The sequence below is a fragment of the Dicentrarchus labrax genome, unplaced genomic scaffold (assembly GCF_905237075.1).
Source record: "Dicentrarchus labrax unplaced genomic scaffold, dlabrax2021, whole genome shotgun sequence".
Taxonomy (NCBI): Eukaryota; Metazoa; Chordata; class Actinopteri; family Moronidae; genus Dicentrarchus; species Dicentrarchus labrax.
In genome coordinates, this window is record NW_026136723.1 from 19,367,484 (window position 1) to 19,385,000 (window position 17,517).

The 17,517-nt window shown below is 38.9% G+C and overlaps 1 protein-coding gene and 1 long non-coding RNA gene across 3 annotated transcripts; one reads left to right on the forward strand and one right to left on the reverse strand.

The window, feature by feature from the left end:
* Positions 1–1,546: 1,546 nt before the first annotated feature.
* Positions 1,547–6,076, reverse strand: LOC127357882 (uncharacterized). 2 transcript variants are annotated; one of them, XR_007882325.1, is made up of 6 exons: positions 5,960–6,076; positions 3,477–3,658; positions 3,015–3,328; positions 2,331–2,388; positions 2,106–2,217; positions 1,547–2,019 (listed from the first exon to the last, which is right to left on the reverse strand). It is a non-coding gene; the product is annotated as an uncharacterized LOC127357882 (long non-coding RNA). The 2 variants fall into 2 exon arrangements; XR_007882326.1 differs by lacking the exon at positions 5,960–6,076 and adding an exon at positions 4,183–4,197.
* Positions 6,077–7,447: 1,371 nt separating this feature from the next.
* Positions 7,448–16,802, forward strand: LOC127357881 (IgGFc-binding protein-like). The gene is made up of 13 exons (XM_051390433.1): positions 7,448–7,466; positions 7,865–7,926; positions 8,400–8,683; positions 9,387–9,963; positions 10,403–10,998; positions 11,306–11,876; positions 11,962–12,215; positions 13,052–13,396; positions 13,911–14,478; positions 14,600–14,799; positions 15,230–15,604; positions 15,680–15,963; positions 16,486–16,802. Exons 2-13 carry the CDS (start codon positions 7,884–7,886, stop codon positions 16,493–16,495), a joined length of 4,107 nt encoding a protein of 1,368 aa, XP_051246393.1. The 5' UTR covers positions 7,448–7,466; positions 7,865–7,883; the 3' UTR covers positions 16,496–16,802.
* Positions 16,803–17,517: the final 715 nt, after the last annotated feature.

Consider the following 17,517-nt stretch of genomic DNA (forward strand, 5'->3'; position numbering starts at 1 on the left):
CATATAAATATGTAAAGTTGATCAGTGCTGCCCACATGTGCTCTCTCCTGGTATCTTCCTGTCTGTGACCGGGTCAGTCTCCATTATACAGACCCCTGTACTATATTATATTTCACTATTGTCGGCCATGCACTCTCTGAAGTGGCAGGTGTCATGTTCAGGTTTACACCAGTGACTCAGACACTCTCAACAGGCACACTTGAGAAGCCGCAGTCACAATTACTGGGTCACTCCTAAAGTCGGCTCCTTGCTAAAGTTCAGGGTTTTGGATATCAAAGTTCATCAGTTAAGTAAAATTAACTAAAGATTTCGTAAATAGAGCTCTGTATATCATTAGGGATTTGGATGCAAACAAGAAAATGGACTGCAGGATGAGCTGGATGCAAACAAGAAAATGGACTGCAGGATGAGCTGGGTACTTTAGCTTAGCGTAAAAACTGAGAGGAAACAGGCTGGAAACAACTAGCTTGGCTCTGTCCAAATATAACAAAATCAATCTAGCAGTTGCTAAAACTCATCAGTTAGCAACACATTATAAGCAGCAACCTCAATGACTGTCAAAAGAAGCCAACATTGAAGTAACAAAAACTGCAGCCTCCAACGGCCACTTGAGACTGCCTACAGAAGTAAGTCAATCCCCATTAGGCCTCATATTAAAATGCCCAACTTTATGGTAGAAACAAACATGTTCACAGCCTACTTTTAAAAAATGTTTTCAGTCTCTCTAGCTAATTTCTCTGTTCCTGACCACTGTACAGGGGGTGAATTAACTCTATATAAGTCAGTACTTAAAATTATGCATAATTAAGGGAAAGGAAGCTTTAAATTGTCACGGGCGGCTTCATTCAGTCCTGCTTAACAAAATACTTCTGCTTAGTCCTGCCCGCATTAAACACCACCCATGACTGGCTAAGCACAGTACAGATCATTTAGTTGGCTGAACAGATAATGCTCAACCATCCATATATCCTACGATGATGTTTGCATGTGAAATGTGATCAATGTTTGCCACCCAGCTGCATGGGGACATTTGCACCCTGCAGGGCTACAGTTGTCAGTGAGGTCACTGAGGTCTTATGCTTTTCTATTTTTTCTGGGAATTTGGGGTGTTTGCAGTCTGTGGGGGGTTTATCTTTTACCATTTACAAAGAAACTAACACAAGGTGGGTATTTTATTTAGTCCGTTTACTGCCTCCTAAGCTTTTGACTAGTAGAATTCAGGTGATTTGCTGTAGTTGCCTTATAAAATGAAGGCATACGACCTCTCTGTTTCACAGTTTGTCAGCCAGCCTGAAAACTTAAAACCCTTTTCTCTCATCTTCACTCTTACTGCCTTTGTATTGCACTACAGTATTTAATATTTGTTTACTCTTCTGAAAACTATCTAGTCTTAATTTTTCTCATGTTCATTCTACAGTTGTTTGCTTTGTTATGAAATCACATGTAGATAATTTTGAATTGCAAATTACTTGCATGAAAGGTGTCAAATAAAGTCTGAAACCAGTTGTTTCTTTTTTCTCGTGAAAAGTTGACGTTTGGAGATATGTGGTTTTCAAAGTGTAATATACATTTATTGATAATACATTAGCATCACTGCTGTATAGTGCCTTCATGAAATACTACAAATAAGCCAATGCCACAATGACAGTGTTTCCAGTGAAACCAGATAAGGTAGGTTGAGCTGTGCCTAGGGGCATCATGTAATCGCATTACAAGTTAGACAGAGGACCTTTGTTGCTCATCAACAACTCGTCTCTCTTCCGTAATTTGTCTAAATGCAAAATATGCCCTCTGACAGCTAAAAAACACAGATATATAGGGAAACAAGTGCCAGACGTTCCAGGGTAAACAAACCCCCGAGAACATCAACACAATTTTTAGTAAAAACCCAGCTGTCTTATCAGTGTAGCTCAACAGCATATCAATAACACTTTATACAGCAGTAACAGGAACGACAGTTGTTCTCAGATTTGTTCCCTGTGCTGACTTCAGGAGGTTGTTTTGTTGCCACATATTTTCCTAAAAGACAAAATCATACAATTATTATTCCACTATGTACGCTGAAATGTTTGTTTTTTTGTGACAAGAAACTTTTTGTTACTTACAGAGCGAGTGGGTCTTCCTTCACATGATCACATATTGGTCTATACCCCGTCAGTTGTGCTCTCAGAGTATTAATCTCTTGGGTCCAGGCATCAGACTCTGATTTTAAGGCAGCTTAGTGACAAAGAAAGAGAAATAACCATTTAGACCTAAACAGTAATTGTTGTATTTCACCACATGGTGGCACTGGCAGTTGCGCATAAATGATCTCTAGATATCAGTTGTACCTTCAGTCTCACTCCTTTCCTTCCCTGTGCTGGCCGCCAGCTCCTCATCAGTTTTTTTCTACAGCAGTGTGGGAGAAATGTATGTCAGCATAACCTGTAATACGTGTTAAACAAAGAATACCACAGATGTAAAACTAGAATGCAGGCTCTTAAACAACAGTGAGTTGTTCGCCCAAGGTTAGAGGAAGTAGTACTCTTCTGTAAAAGTATCAATAACAATGTGAAAGCACTACTTCTGCAGAAAAATGGCTCCTGTGCCTGATATATCAATCAATATTAGATTGTAAATACTGTTTGTTTTTTATTACTATTTTAAATCCTAAGAAGTAGAAGTGAAGTAAAAAGTTAAATATTTCCCTCTCAAGCAGAGTGCAGTGGAAGTATAAAGTGGCATAAAATTGAATCCGTACTTGAGTAATTTTTAATTACTTTCCATTACTTCCCCAAAGCTTTGTGAACTTAGTATTCATGATTATAGACTCAAACAGATCGTCACTTTCTCATTGCTCCGCATCATCCTTTGTTTTCCTATACTTCAATCCATCCTCCTGTACTTAGTCATTAACTAATTACCACTTATCATATCTATCATTTACATACTGAATGTGAAAAGAACAGCACACAGAATAGCTGAAGAGCCACACTCTGGGATCATGTTACATTGCAAAGAAGGAAACTGTTCACCTTTTCTGCTTGACAGATGTCAATTTCTTTTTTCTTCTGCCCAATCTCTTGATTAAGTTTTGCCACTGTGACCTCCAGATCCTCCACGACTTTTGTCCCCTGAACCAGCAGCTTTTCCATCGTCACTTTAAACAAGTCTTCATTTATATATTGATTATTAAGACCCACCGACTGTATTTGCAGATTTTCACTCCCCTTGTTGAGCAATATGATCACTTCATATTGGCCAACAGTAATCAACAGCAGTCCCAAGGAAACCAAGGTGGATACAACTAACACAATCCAATGAAACCGCATTGATGCTGTTTGGGCTGCTATAATGCAGAAAGGGTGAAAACAAAAAGACAAAAGGGAGAGACATAAACATATTTTTTAGAAGCACAGTCGACAGAAATGTGCAGTCAAGCAATTATTAAGCTTAAGCTCTTAACTTCCTACTTTCTGAGCCATATGTCAACTTACCTTTCCGTGTATACTTTTCACTTTATTTCCTGATTCCTTCAGTTCCTCTAACTTGCCACACAGATTTAACCTCCCCAGACAACCACTGAGACAAAAGGTGCAGGCTGACACTTGATTTCTGCCAATGTCTCTTCTCACTTTTGCCTCCTCCCTCTTTACCAACAGACTGGTTGCGTTTCACACTGCAAACAGGTTGAGCAACAAGTTTAACATTCAGCATAGCTGGAGTACAAGTTTTTTGCGAGGCAGAGAGGAACTGTGTTTTCCAAAGAGAGAAGCTGATAGCTCATTGGAGCAATTGATGCCACCTGTAACTAATCAGTGACACTGGTAAAAGTATGGGTAGAGTTCCCAGGCTGCGGTGCTTCAGGACATAGAGCCTTTTCCACGACTCAGGGATTCTGTCCAACAGCAAACATTTATATACATTTTTTAATAACAATGTCTAAATGACAGTGTGACAATGTCAAAGGTTTCCGTAATAGTGGTAAACCTACAGAGAATTATCATCTGAATGTGCAGCTTTATGGAGCTTTACAGTGAGTTTCAACCCATAACTTTACTATTTTGGTTCATTCTCACTGCCTTCCTAGTGTCGTTTCCAGCTTCAGCAGAGAGCTGTTTTCAGAGAAATAGATGAAAAGCCAACTGTTTACTGCTGGAGAGGCATATAGCAGCTTTAGATAGTCTTTTTAAGAATATTTACCTCAAGAGTTAAAATTCTCCTTTTTCCAGTCAAGACAAAAGGGTACATTTTGTGAAGCAGAAATGTTCTATCAGCCTACTCCTCTTGTGACCTTTAAGATTTATCTTGTGGCCCCCTGGGGGGAGTCCTGAAGTTCGGGAATCAATGGTGTAGCTATACTTTTCAATGTTGGCAAGCAGATATTGCCTATAGCCCTGCCCACATTATTTACAGTCCCCCTTTGTCAACTCTGACTGGCCTTACTGGTTTTAGTGCAGTGGAGAAGTAGCTGTTTCCCCACACACAGTAAAAGAGAGGCTATAGAGGTCCCATATGTCAATGTTTAGCTGTGATCTTCCATGTTAACATGAGACTATAAATTTGGGTATACTGGCAGCTAAGAATTTTAGATTGACTGGTTTTACCATACAGTATGATATTATAAGACTGAGCATGAACCATGTAGTTGTTGGATCAAAGTTGTCAGACATCTTTGGTGAATGGAATTAGAGTTATACTGAAGTTGGCAGTTGCTGACACACAGCAGTAAGTCAGATTTCTATATCAGTCCACCATTGTTTGGATAGCCATATCAGCAGTATTATAATATCTGTGTTCCCTACGCTTTGCATTTTATTCCAATGGCCGACAAAGAGTTTCATTGTCCTCTGTGATGTTTGCGTTGTCTTTCAGAGGTACTATAGTCTAAGCACTTGTGTGTACCCTGATGATTCGCTCACGTCATTGAGCACCTCCTTCCACCTGTCTAAGGCAGGGAGGAGCAGGGCTGCATGGAGGAATCACTCCAGCACCTTGAGGCATGAAGCCATTCTGGCTTTCCTTCCACCTTTAGGACAGTCGTAGTTAGCAGCACTTGGTTTGGTCTTTTCCAACTAAGACAAACTTTCTTTAGTGATTTCACAGACACAAAATCACCTAGTTTATATTAATTATCTTTCTTTTGCATACCAACAAAAGTGGTAGTTGTTGTGGTTGATGATGAAGGCTGCCACCACAAACAATTCCAGCCTCCAGATCAGCCAATAGCAAAAATCAAGTACAATAGCCATGTTTCAACCAGTAGATGGCAGTCACTATGCATTCCTACAGCACAATATGTAGAATTCAAATACTTTGCACTAAAATGTAAAGATTTGGACCTGAATCAGGAGCACTACTAAATAGCATGCCCAAGTACATAAGTTTTTGTGGTTTAGTTGGACTACTTTAACCCCTTCAGACCCACCTTATGTTCCAAGGTTGTGAAAAATATAATAATGACTTTTTCCCATCCTTAATGCAACCAATTGTTAAAATACCAACATCATATGACAACATCATACCGATTTATTGTCTTATAATTGTCACATTGACACCACATGGAACATGAACTTGAACAGTTCAAATGATGTTTTTTTTGTAAGGTCCAAACAGTTTTAAAATATATATTTTTTTAATTTTTAATTAATTTTATTTATTTATTTTTTTGCATATGGAATATTTTCAACTGATTATCAACTCATTCTCTTGTTCTGATGTACTGTTTTTATAGTAATAAGGTCATTCATCAACACTGGCGAATTGAGTTCAATAACATGGTTTCTAACCCACTGTCCATTCTAATGGACAGCGATATTTGAAAAAATCCTGTGTAAGAACTTGCACTGAAACACGTGATATTACACTTCTATTCATACATTCTTCTTTCTTTCATAATCTATTAATATTATATCAAAACTATGAAATCTTGGCACAGATATCTATAAATGTAAGTAAAACTGTTGAAAATGATCCTTACCTCGACATGTGGGGTGAAGCCCTGCCATGCCTCTCTTCCGTGTGGTGGATTTTTTTCATACATCAACATGCAAAGCTATACTGCCGTTTGATTGGTTGTTAAACGTCCAATTCAATGGACTTGAGGGTTCAAGTGGTGTTAAATGTTGCAAAAAGTAAAAAAGAAGCCCCTGTCATGTGACGTCGATTGTAATGGACACAGGGTCTGAAGTAACATTACATTCACTCAGATATCACCTGCACCACACAAGTGGCAGACAGTGTTTGTGGCACTCGGGAACGTCGGGAAGGTCGACATCTTATCATTATCTCCAGACAGGAGATAATGAGTCCAGAGTCTGCTCCTAAGTTATGCATTAGTTATGAGTTATGCCAAGGACAGAGAGGCCTTTTAGGTCAACTAACCATTTCAATGTACAAATTCACTTATCATACATTTTTACCAAATTGGGCAAGACTCAGAAGACTGGTGTAGTTGGTATTAATATGACTTTGTGCTCCTAATTTTCATGAAAAATGCAGGATTAAGTGTTTCATTATAGGCTGAGAACATCCTCCTACTTATTAAGTGAAATAAACATTGGATTATTTGAAAAATACATTGTCAGAGCTGAAAACTGTGCTGTTTTTTTTTTGTTTTGCTCATTAAAAACTGACATTTTGGAGATACGTAGTTTTCACAGGACAACAATCTATGAGAAAGATCAACAAGTATGAAGCAAATACTTGCATATCTGTTTGTTGTGCATGACTACAACAATTGCTACTGATTTACGGTATATCCTACAATGTGCAAACAAAGATACTTTTACCTTTTGCACTGTGTTCCTGCAGATTAAATAAAACGATCAGATAAAATCTTTATCTCTTCACCTTACACAAAACATAACTGTGATACAATTAAGAAACAACACCGCCAACACAATATGTCCACTGATCCCAGGTCAGCAGAAAATAGTTCCACTTGATCCTTGTGAATATAGTCACGATAGCATTGAGGGAGCGCTTTAGAATTGTGCATTTGAACAACTCACACCCACCAATTATTCTTGTGGGTGGTGACTACACAGCCACTGTGTCAACAAATAAATCACAGTTGTTGAATGTGTCACATTAACATTGTACAGACAAATCGATGGGCACAAAGCCAGCAGACAATCAGGCTTTAAATATGGAAGAATCAGATAACAAAGGTCACACTGGGAATAAGAGCCTTTACAGATTGATCTGTATTATAAATATATATTCTATTTACCCCTTTACCACATTATTTTCGCTGAAATGAACTCTTTTGTGACCTGGTAAAATATTGAATACAATTAACTTGAGTCCATTAACGTCTCTTTTCCTGTCACATCAGAAAAGATTTGTGTCATGTGACACGGTTTTTTGTTCACTTCTGGGAAAAGCCACCTAGAAGCTGATTGGTCCATTAGTGGAGATTAGAAAGTATTTAAGCATCCTTAAATCCTGCACCTGAACCCCTGAATGCCAGATGACCAGCTCAGGTGAGAATGATTTAAATATCTTAATAATTAATATCTTTGACCACTTAAACAATTGCCTAAAGCATAGTGGTACCAGGCTGTTCATGCAATTAGAATTGGGTCACACACTTATGTATGTAAACTTATGTTTTCTTTCTTGGTTATGTTTTTCTGTGGATATGTGAAAACATTTTTGTATTCCATGCTCTTGTCATTTAACTTTTTGTAGGCTATTTAAATTTTCTACTGTAAAAGAAGAGATAAAAATAAGAAAAACAGGTTTACAGGTTCATTTTAGCATCTATATGCGGAGATGTGTATACAGTATGAATCTGTAATGGGTTAATAAGCTTAAAAAGACTAAAAGTTAAAAAGCATATGATTTTCCTGACTTTGTCCATTTTGAAAAACTCTATCAGGTCCTGTTCAGTGACAAACATGGGGTTGTTTGTTGTGATCTTTTCAGCTCTTCTGCTGAGTGGTAAGTTGTCAAGTCTTACTTTGTAAAACAATAATAATTAATTTAATAAATGAGTGATGTTTCAATGAGATATTAAAGAGAGTTAACACAGAGTTGAAAAGCAGCTTGGACATGAATATCCTGCTATAAATAAAACAATACGTTCATGAGAAAACTAGGATCTTTGAGGGCTTGAAGTAATTGAAAACTACCCTTTTCACATTATCCAAATAGGTCGATAATACACTTGGTTTGTTATACATTTAATAAAATGACAGAAATGTATATAATTGAATGTTAAGTTGTGGACATACATGGTCATATTTTGCAGGACTTTGTAGAAACGTATCTTAACAGTAACTGATATTATATCTCTGTTTGATGTGTGCTGTACTTACTTTAATCCAATAGGGAAAAAAGATGCAAAGATCTCTGCAAATCAATGGTTAAAAAATAAAAAAATGTCACCTTGAATTTCCCTTTTTTATTTTTAGGATTTAGCAGAGGAGGACCCGCCACTTTAACTCCAAAGTCCGGCATCTGCTGGGTCATGGGTAACCTTCACTACACCTTTGATGGCAATTATTACAACTTCATGGGCAACTGCACCTACACAATGGCCAAGAACTGCCATGTTGATCGCGCCCTCCCAGCCTTTGAAGTGGAGACAAAGAACATGAACGAGGGCAACCTACAGGTCCCATCAGCAGGGAGGGTCACTATCAATGTTTACGGGATCAACATTGATATAGTTCGTTCTGAACTCGGCATTGTGCGGGTGAGTCAGTCAGTAGTATTTATGTTTTGTACTGTCATTTTTCTTGTGTTGACATTGTGTGAATGCTGACTATTATCATCTTTACAAAAGGACTAGCCTATATGCATTTACAGGAGAATCTGGTTTAAAGCAAGAGCTTTTTATATACATGGAGGGTGATTTCTTGGTTGTTTCAAGTATTTTTAAACTCAAACCCAAATAATTGAGAGATTATGGAGACTTTATTTTTGGATCGCTGATTTAAAAAGAGTTAAACTTTTTAGACCCAATATGTTAAGACAATCATAAATAAGTAAAGAACTTATTTTATTTTATGGTAGAGTGGAGAAAGCTTTGAAACACTTTCATTTTCACTAATTGAAACAAATTTAAAGACCATCTTCTTGGTTTCTGGTAAAAATGTCTTTTCTGGGGTGCGTTCAAGAGACGTCAGTATTTCTAAGAGTCTGGCTACAGCCCTGTCTGCACCACCAACTGATCACTTGTTCCTTGCCTGGACTAACATTGCACTACATTTCAATAAAATAATAATAATAATACGTTTTTGATAAATCAGTCTATCTAACAAACAAAAAAAGAAGCAAACCGCATTGAAAACATCTTTGTTGATGATTCCCATGTGATGTGACTTTGTTCTCTCTATGTGTTCAAATAAGTTGTTGTATAAAATGTGCTGTGTGAGTGAAATTTGATTTATTAATAGGTGAACTATCAACAATGGAATCTCCCGATCAACTTGAACAACGGCCAGGTGAAGCTGTTCCAGAAAGGCCTGTATGTCGTCATAGAGACAGACTTTGGCCTGACCGTCCAGTACGACTGGAACGAGTATCTCTTCATCCAAGTGCCGGGCAGTTTTGCTGGCAGTGTGTGTGGCCTGTGTGGCAACTTCAACAACAAAAAGGAAGATGATCTCACGACTCCCAGTGGTTCAGTAGCCAGCAGTGTGGCAGCGCTGGGAGAGAGCTGGAGGGTTCCCGGCACCACAGACGATGCCTTTTGCCAAGATGAATGTGTTGGCCAGTGTGAAAGCTGTCCTCTCAGCGAAGTTCAGAAATTAGAAAAACAAATCTTTTGCGGTGCCCTTATACAAAATTTTGCTGAACTCTTAGGTTGTCAACCTGTAATTGACGCTGGCGTCTTTCAGAGCAACTGCATGTTTGACCTTTGTAGGGGCGAAGCTGTGAACACGTATCTTTGCAACAGTCTTCAAGGGTTTGCTGACATCTGCCAGAGGACTGGGGTCAAAGTCCCCAGCTGGAGGACTTCCACTCAATGCCGTGAGTAATCCAAAGTTTAAAAAGCATAAATACATGAAATGCAGTGGTAGAAAATAACTAATTACATTTAAGTCTTTTTTATTATCATGCCACTTTATTTTTCTACTTCATTACATCTCAGCGGAAAATAGTGTACTTTTTACTTTACTACCATTATTTTACAGATTTATCGTCAGTTTGTTTACAAATTAGGGTTCCCAAATACAAAACATAATAGGAGCTTATAAAATATGATGTTTTGTTCCAACATCTCCTGGTTCCAGCTTCACAAATATGGGAATTTGCTACTTCTTAATTTATTTTTAATAATTTTTGGACTATTGACAGCTACTATTAGAATTTTTAACTTGAACCAAAGTATTTTCACAGAGTGGTATTAGCATCGTAACTTAAGTAAAAGTTCTCAATACTAGACTCTATCTCCTCTTTGTCTACACAGCTACACCCAAGTGCCCAGCAAACAGCCATTATGAGTTCTGTGGAAGTGGCTGTCCTGCTACATGTGCAAACCAAAACCCTCCCACAAAATGCAACGCCACCTGTGTGGAGACGTGTGTCTGTGATGGCGGCTTTGTGCTCAGTGGCACCAAGTGTGTCCCCAAGGCTCAGTGTGGTTGTGTGTACGAGGGTCACTATGTGGAACCTGGAGCCTCTTTCTGGGGCGGTGAGAGTTGCACCAAACGCTACACATGCTCCGCTGGTGGAAGTTTGTCTTACAAGCAGACTAGCTGTCCTGCTGGGCAGCAGTGCCAGGTGGTGGAGGGGATCAGAGGTTGCAATCCTGTCAACTACGCCACGTGTATGGTATCTGGTGACCCACATTTTGTGACTTTTGATGGGCAGCGGTACAACTTACAGGGCACTTGTGCATATCAGATGGCTGCCGTCTCCAATCAAACCAGCCTGGAACATTTTAGTGTTGTGTTGCAGAACAATGGTCAAGATAAGAGGATTGGGTCCGTTGTCAAGCTGGTAGAAGTCAATGTGTACGGGTACACCATTATCACCAGCAAAGAGCATCCTGGCGCTGTTGTGGTAACATATTTTGCAAAAAAAGATAATAACTGTAAGGCTGCAACGGCTGTAACGATTGTTGTTTTCATAATCAATTACTGGGCAGATTATTTAAATATTTTAATTGATTGATTGCTTGAAGTAAGAAGCTAATCACATGAAGGCATTTATTAGAGTAGCAAATTTGGTTCCAATAAATTTCCTGTCAAACTGAATAACAGCGAAATAATGGTTGCAGCTCTACATACATCAACTTCTGTATTATGTATTCATCATTAAATGTACAAATTACTTTATAAACCTTTTTCTATTCAATTATTCTCTCTAGATCAATGGCGTGCTCTCCAACCTCCCTTTGATGCTCGACAACAATAAACTCCATCTTTACACCAGCGGTTGGTTTGCTGTAATTGAGACAGACTTTGGAGTGAAGGTGTACTACGACTGGAACAGCGTAGCATTTGTCATCGTTCCCAGTACTTACATGGGCACTATGCAAGGTCTCTGTGGCAATTACAACCTCAACCCAAAAGACGACATGCAGATGAGAAACGGGAAACAAGCCACCACTTCCGAGCAGCTCGGTCAAAGCTGGAAGGTCGCCACAATCCCTGGCTGTGTAGACGGCTGCAGCGGCCCTTGCCCCGGCTGTAACTCCACTCAGAGAGCAACGTACAACAGCAGCAGCAGTTACTGTGGCCTCATCAGCGACCCTGCAGGCCCGTTTCGTGACTGCCACTCCGTGGTCGACCCCACAGGTTTCCTTAATGACTGCCTGTATGATGTCTGTCTATACCAGGGCAGCAACAACATGCAGTGCAAGACTTTGACTGCCTACACAGCCGCCTGTCAGCTGAAAGGTGCCACAGTATACCCCTGGAGGTCAGCTCAGTTCTGTGGTAAGGACATCTACTATCTATCAAGTCAGACACAAGAAATTCTTGTGAGTTTCTTGAACCATAAGTTTGATCCTCTTGTCCCTAGATGCCCAGTGTCCATCAAACAGCCATTATGAGCTCTGTACGAGCGGCTGCCTCGGATCATGTCAGATAGATCCAAACTGTGGAGCTCAGCAGTGCATGGAAGGATTTGTCTGTGATGAGGGTTACCTTTTGAGTGGGGATGAGTGTGTGCCTGCCAACCAGTGTGGCTGCATGTTTGAAGGCAGATACTACCAGAATGGACAGATCTTCTACCCTGATGCCCTTTGCCAGAAGGAATGCACCTGTAATGGCACAGTAAGGAGTTGTCTTTTCTAGGATCTGTGTGAAGCAATGGGAATGCATTTTGAGCACTCATAATTGTCTTTTACTTTACTCGCTTGGCATGATGTTGCATTCTAAATTAAAATGTCACTTCACCCAAATCACACATTATTAAATACTCTAGTGGTATCCAGACATGCAATTAGGTTTTTCTTCTTGACTAGTTACTCAAGAGCATCCACAGACCTGTCAATCTATTTTAACCAGAATGACATTGGTCAGTACTGTACATGTGCCAGTGTTAGCCTTAAGGCAATAAAACAAGCAACATGTATAATTATATCAGGAGGAACCAGGTGAAACAAGAAGGGGCTGAACATAGAGGATAAAAAGCTCAAGGCAAGCAGCATGTACATTATGATGCAAGCAATTAAAACAAACACATGCTCAACAGACATCAAGTGGAAACATGGCAACATACAATCACATTACATTATAGAACATGCTTTGAGCAACACTTATTATATTCAATTCATGCCCATTTGCCACCAAATGGAGTGATGGTTGCAGAAATCACAAAGGTTAAAACTGACAGCATATACAACCAAAACTATCTGCATGGCTCGATTCCACTGGGGTCATCTAAAAACAGGAACCCATATGAATACAGACAAGAGGTTTTGCTTACTGTTATCATTCCTCTTGTTCCTTCTGGCCTTTAAAAATGAAAGAAAACCTATCCTTAAAATTAGAAAAATATTGTGTGTGTGTGTGTGTGTGTGTGTGTGTGTGTGTGTGTGTGTGTGTGTGTGTGTGTGGATGAATTGAGCCTTTTCATCACAATCAAGCAAGTATGTCTTTCATATTAGGTACAGTGTAAGCAGTCCTCTTGTGGTCCGTATGAGAAGTGTGAGATGAATGATTACGTGCGATCATGTCAGCCTTTGGGAAAAGGGGTCTGTTCCATCTCCGGAGATCCACATTACAACACCTTTGACAACACCACCTATGACTTTCAAGGCACTTGCACCTACATCGTAGCTGAAGGCTGCCACCTGAGCGGCACACGGCTCGTCGACTTCTCTGTGGCGGTGGAGAATGAGAAGTGGTATGGTTTATCTGCGAATCCCAAGGTCTCAGTGGCCAAACTTGTAGCAGTAGAAGTTTATGGAACCATCTTGATCCTTCGCAAGAATGAAGCTCAAATGGTTTGGGTATGTCACTAATATCTTCATTGTTTAAAGCAGCTATATGATTCATAATGAATCGAAATGTTACACTCACAATGTGAAAACTGCTTGTGGCAATGAACCTACAAAGAATTATCACTGTTTATTATTGTTTAGCTATAGTTTTGGTTCACTCTCACTGCTCTTATAGTATCATTTTGAGCTGCAACAGGCAGTTGTTTTCAGCAAAAAAGCTCTAAAATCCCACTGTGCACTAACTACTGAGCACCAAACAGCAGACAGACACAGTTAAAGACTAGCTGGTGAACGCAGTACAACATTTAGCAGCTAAAGAGCCAGATATTTGCCTCAGGAGTTGGTCAAGATCAAAAACAGAGCTAAAACAAAGTGAATATTGGACTTACCAGGTGGCAAAAACACAACTACAGTTGAATGCTAATGTTGCTCCGTAGCTACTGCATGTATAATTATAGCAAACAGTAACTAATTAGAAGAAATAATCAAGAACAATCAAAACAAATACATTTTCTCTCTGCAGATAAACGGGGTCCTACATAATCTTCCACAAAACCTCAACAACGGTGCAGTGAAGGTTTATCAGGAGGGAGCAAATTATGTCATTATGACAGACTTTGGCCTGAGGGTCACATATGATCTGGTCTATCATGTTACTGTCAGTGTCCCCGGCAACTACAGGGGCAGAACCTGTGGTCTGTGTGGCAATTTTAACAATGACAAAACAGATGAGTTCCAGCTGCCAGATGGAAACATTACCAAGGACTTCCAGGCCTTTGGAGCAGCGTGGAAAGTACCCGTTCCTGGAGCGGTCTGTGAAGATGGCTGCAGTGGCGACCTCTGCCCTAAATGTGCTGATTCTGAAAAAGATGCAATAGAGGAAAAATGCGCAATTATAATCAAAGCCAACGGCCCCTTTGCTGCTTGCCATAATCTAATTGATCCTGCCTCCTACTTCAGAGATTGTGTCTATGATGTTTGCATGGCTAAAAATGATCAAAGCATGCTGTGTCACAGTGTTGCTGCATATATGTTAGACTGCCAAAACTTTGGTGCAAAGATTCAGAACTGGAGAAGTCCTTCTTTCTGCCGTGAGTCTGCATGTTTTTTAATATATACTGTACACTGTAATATCCACCTCCACATCTGTTAAACATTTGTTTGCATTTACTACAAAAAAAACAACTCCAATGTCCCATTATGTGTTCACAGCTTTTACATGTGGTGCCAGCAGCCATTATGAAATCTGTACGCTGCCTTGTACATCCTCATGTCCTGGTCTCCTTGACACCCTCACATGCACCACGACTTGTGCTGAGGGCTGTGCCTGTGATAAAGGCTACTTCTACAATGGAACCGGCTGTGTGCCCTTTGACCAGTGCAGCTGTTATTACAATGGCCAAACTTACAAAGTGAGAAGATAATATATTATTAATGTATTATGGAAAGATTTGACAAAGTAAAGCTGCTGCTGGGGCAGTTTGGTCACACTGAATTATCTCAAAAACTACTGGATGGATTGCCATGAAACTTTTAGTATATATCCCTGGTTCTCTCTCAAGGGTGTTTTGGAAAATGATGGAGACATAAATTCTGGATTTCCTTCAATTATACATAATATACTATCACTATAAAGTACTTTCTTGAACACAATATTAGCTAAGAAATCATCAGCACAATCACAGCCTTTTAGTTATAGAGTTATTATATAAAATACAGCTCTGTTGCTCTCTCTGGCTCGCTGATGCCTGTATGGACAACCACTATGTGATACACTGTCACTGAACCATATTTGGTCTTGCACACAGGATACTAACTAACCACCTATTTTGTCATTTGCAGGTTGGACAGTCCATCATAACTGATGATTGCCACAAGATTCACACCTGCCAATCTAGTGGACTAGTTCTGTCCAAGAACATGACATGTGATCCCAATGAGAGCTGCATGGTCAAGAACGGCGTGATGGGCTGCTACATTCAGCAGTGCTTTTTAGACGCCAATGGGACCCTCACTCCATTTAATGGTGAAGGTGGAACCGTAACAGTGCCAGGAGCGTATGAGATTATCCAGAACTGTGACCAATCTCTCACAACAGACTGGTTCAGGGTGGTGGTGAAGTTAGAGATGTGCACTCCTGGTGTCAACACAATTGTATCTGTGTCTGTGTTCTTCAATGAAGTGATGATCACAATCAACAACAAACATGGCGTCTGGGTAAGTTATCATTTTATTTTATTTAACCTTAAACAATGAATTTATTACTATAAAGGGTTCAATCTGTGTTCACAGATAAATGGAAGGGCGATGACTCAAACCAATGTTTCCCAGAACAGTGTCGAAGTGAAGGTTTCAGATAATGCAGTGGGAATTAGCAGCACTTCTGGCCTTCAGTTGTCCTTTAGTTCAGCAAATGTACTCGCCATGAGTGTCAGTGACCAAGTAGCCGACATGGTATGTGGGGCATGTGGTAAGCTCAAGCCTATTGACACAACACAACTAAATCTTCGTGGGAAGAGTACTGCCTTTGCATCACTGAACATCGGGCAATGGACGGCTCCTGATTTCCCCCAATGGTAAGTCACATAAATTACCTCCAAATAATGACTGTTAATGCCACAAAAAAGAGCCAGAAATAGGCAATGTTGCTCAAATTTGCATCGAAGCTCCTTAATCTGAGCAAGTCTCCATGTGTAGGATCTGCACATCTGCAAATCCTGCTTTTTCTGCTTTTTTGCTCCAACATGTAAAAGATCTGACCTCAACACTATGAACTGCACCAGTTATCACAAGAAGATGATATTGTCACAATAAAACACAATACATTTTCTATACATTTTCTTAATGGAGAACATTAGATTGTATGTAAATTGTTCACCTGATCGTGTCTAAATTTTCTGGCCAAGTCATACAAAGGTCTAGGACACCAAACGGCACATATAACGTATATGCATATATAATATGTATAATGCTTTTGGGGATTTTACTATTTTACTCTTATATGCAGATGATATCATTACTATATATTTACACTTATTTTCATCAACAGAAATGTCAACTTCATGTTTTGACAAATTATTTTTCTCTTTCTTTTTCAGTGGTGTATAAATGTACGGCCAGACAGCTTTTTATCGACTGCAGTGATCAAGCTTTCCGAACCAATAACTGACAGTTTCTTTAATTCATGGAATTATGTATATGTTATAGAGAATCCCATATCCATGTAAATTCCATTCCTTGGTATGTTTCAACTGTCAAACATCTGCTAAATATGTTTGTCTTGTCAATCAAATGTAATAAGTGCATCAACATATATGTTAATGCTATTATAATTGGAAATAAATAGCATATCAAGCATTCAGAATAGTAATAATAGTATGCATTTTACCGTGTGGTCAATAAACAGTTTGTTTGACGTCTGTCTCTTATGTGTAGCTGTCTTCCCCCATCCAACCATTGCATTAAGCTGCTGTAGCACCATAACTTTTATTTTAAGTCCATCCGAAATCACAGATTGTTCCTTTAATAAAAAACCAAAGTTGTTATTATGACAAGATAGATGCAGATATTTAGATAGATAGAGTTTATAAACACATAAAGTCATAAAGAAAAAGAGAAGACATTAATACTCTTTTCAAATTTGTGAATAATACAATTATATTTACAGTAAACTCAATTTTGGGGTCTTTACATTCAAAATATATTATGACACCTTTAAGAGAAAGCCTAAAATTATGTTTATAATGTTGAAAATAAAATCAGACAAAAATCTGTCTATAAAGTTACAATTAAAAAAGAGATGAGTGGTTCAATTACTTTCTACTAAAAGTACAGTTATCATTAGTCAATGAGACTGTCTGTCTATACAGTACTGATGTTACGCAAATAAATATGGCCCACACATATGGTTTGTTTTGGTCATTATACAATATATCACATACAGAACTTATTGGGTAATAAAGGAAAATATACATTTTTTCATTATTTGTTTCAGCTGGACACCACATGTGAATAGGGTAACTAATATATATCACCACAAGCCTTCCCCAGTTGATTACTTACATGAAGACAATTATTTTTGTTTTAAAGGTTTTCTGAAATTTGACATTTGAATATGCAAATGAGTCATA

Bases quoted from the DNA above. Each gene is read 5' to 3' on its own strand.
- LOC127357881 (XM_051390433.1), top strand. From the start codon at position 7,884: ATGGGGTTGTTTGTTGTGATCTTTTCAGCTCTTCTGCTGAGTG. The intron at 10,999-11,305 runs GTAACATATTTT...TATTCTCTCTAG, and splicing joins AGCATCCTGGCGCTGTTGTG to ATCAATGGCGTGCTCTCCAA. The intron at 11,877-11,961 runs GTAAGGACATCT...TCTTGTCCCTAG, and splicing joins GAGGTCAGCTCAGTTCTGTG to ATGCCCAGTGTCCATCAAAC.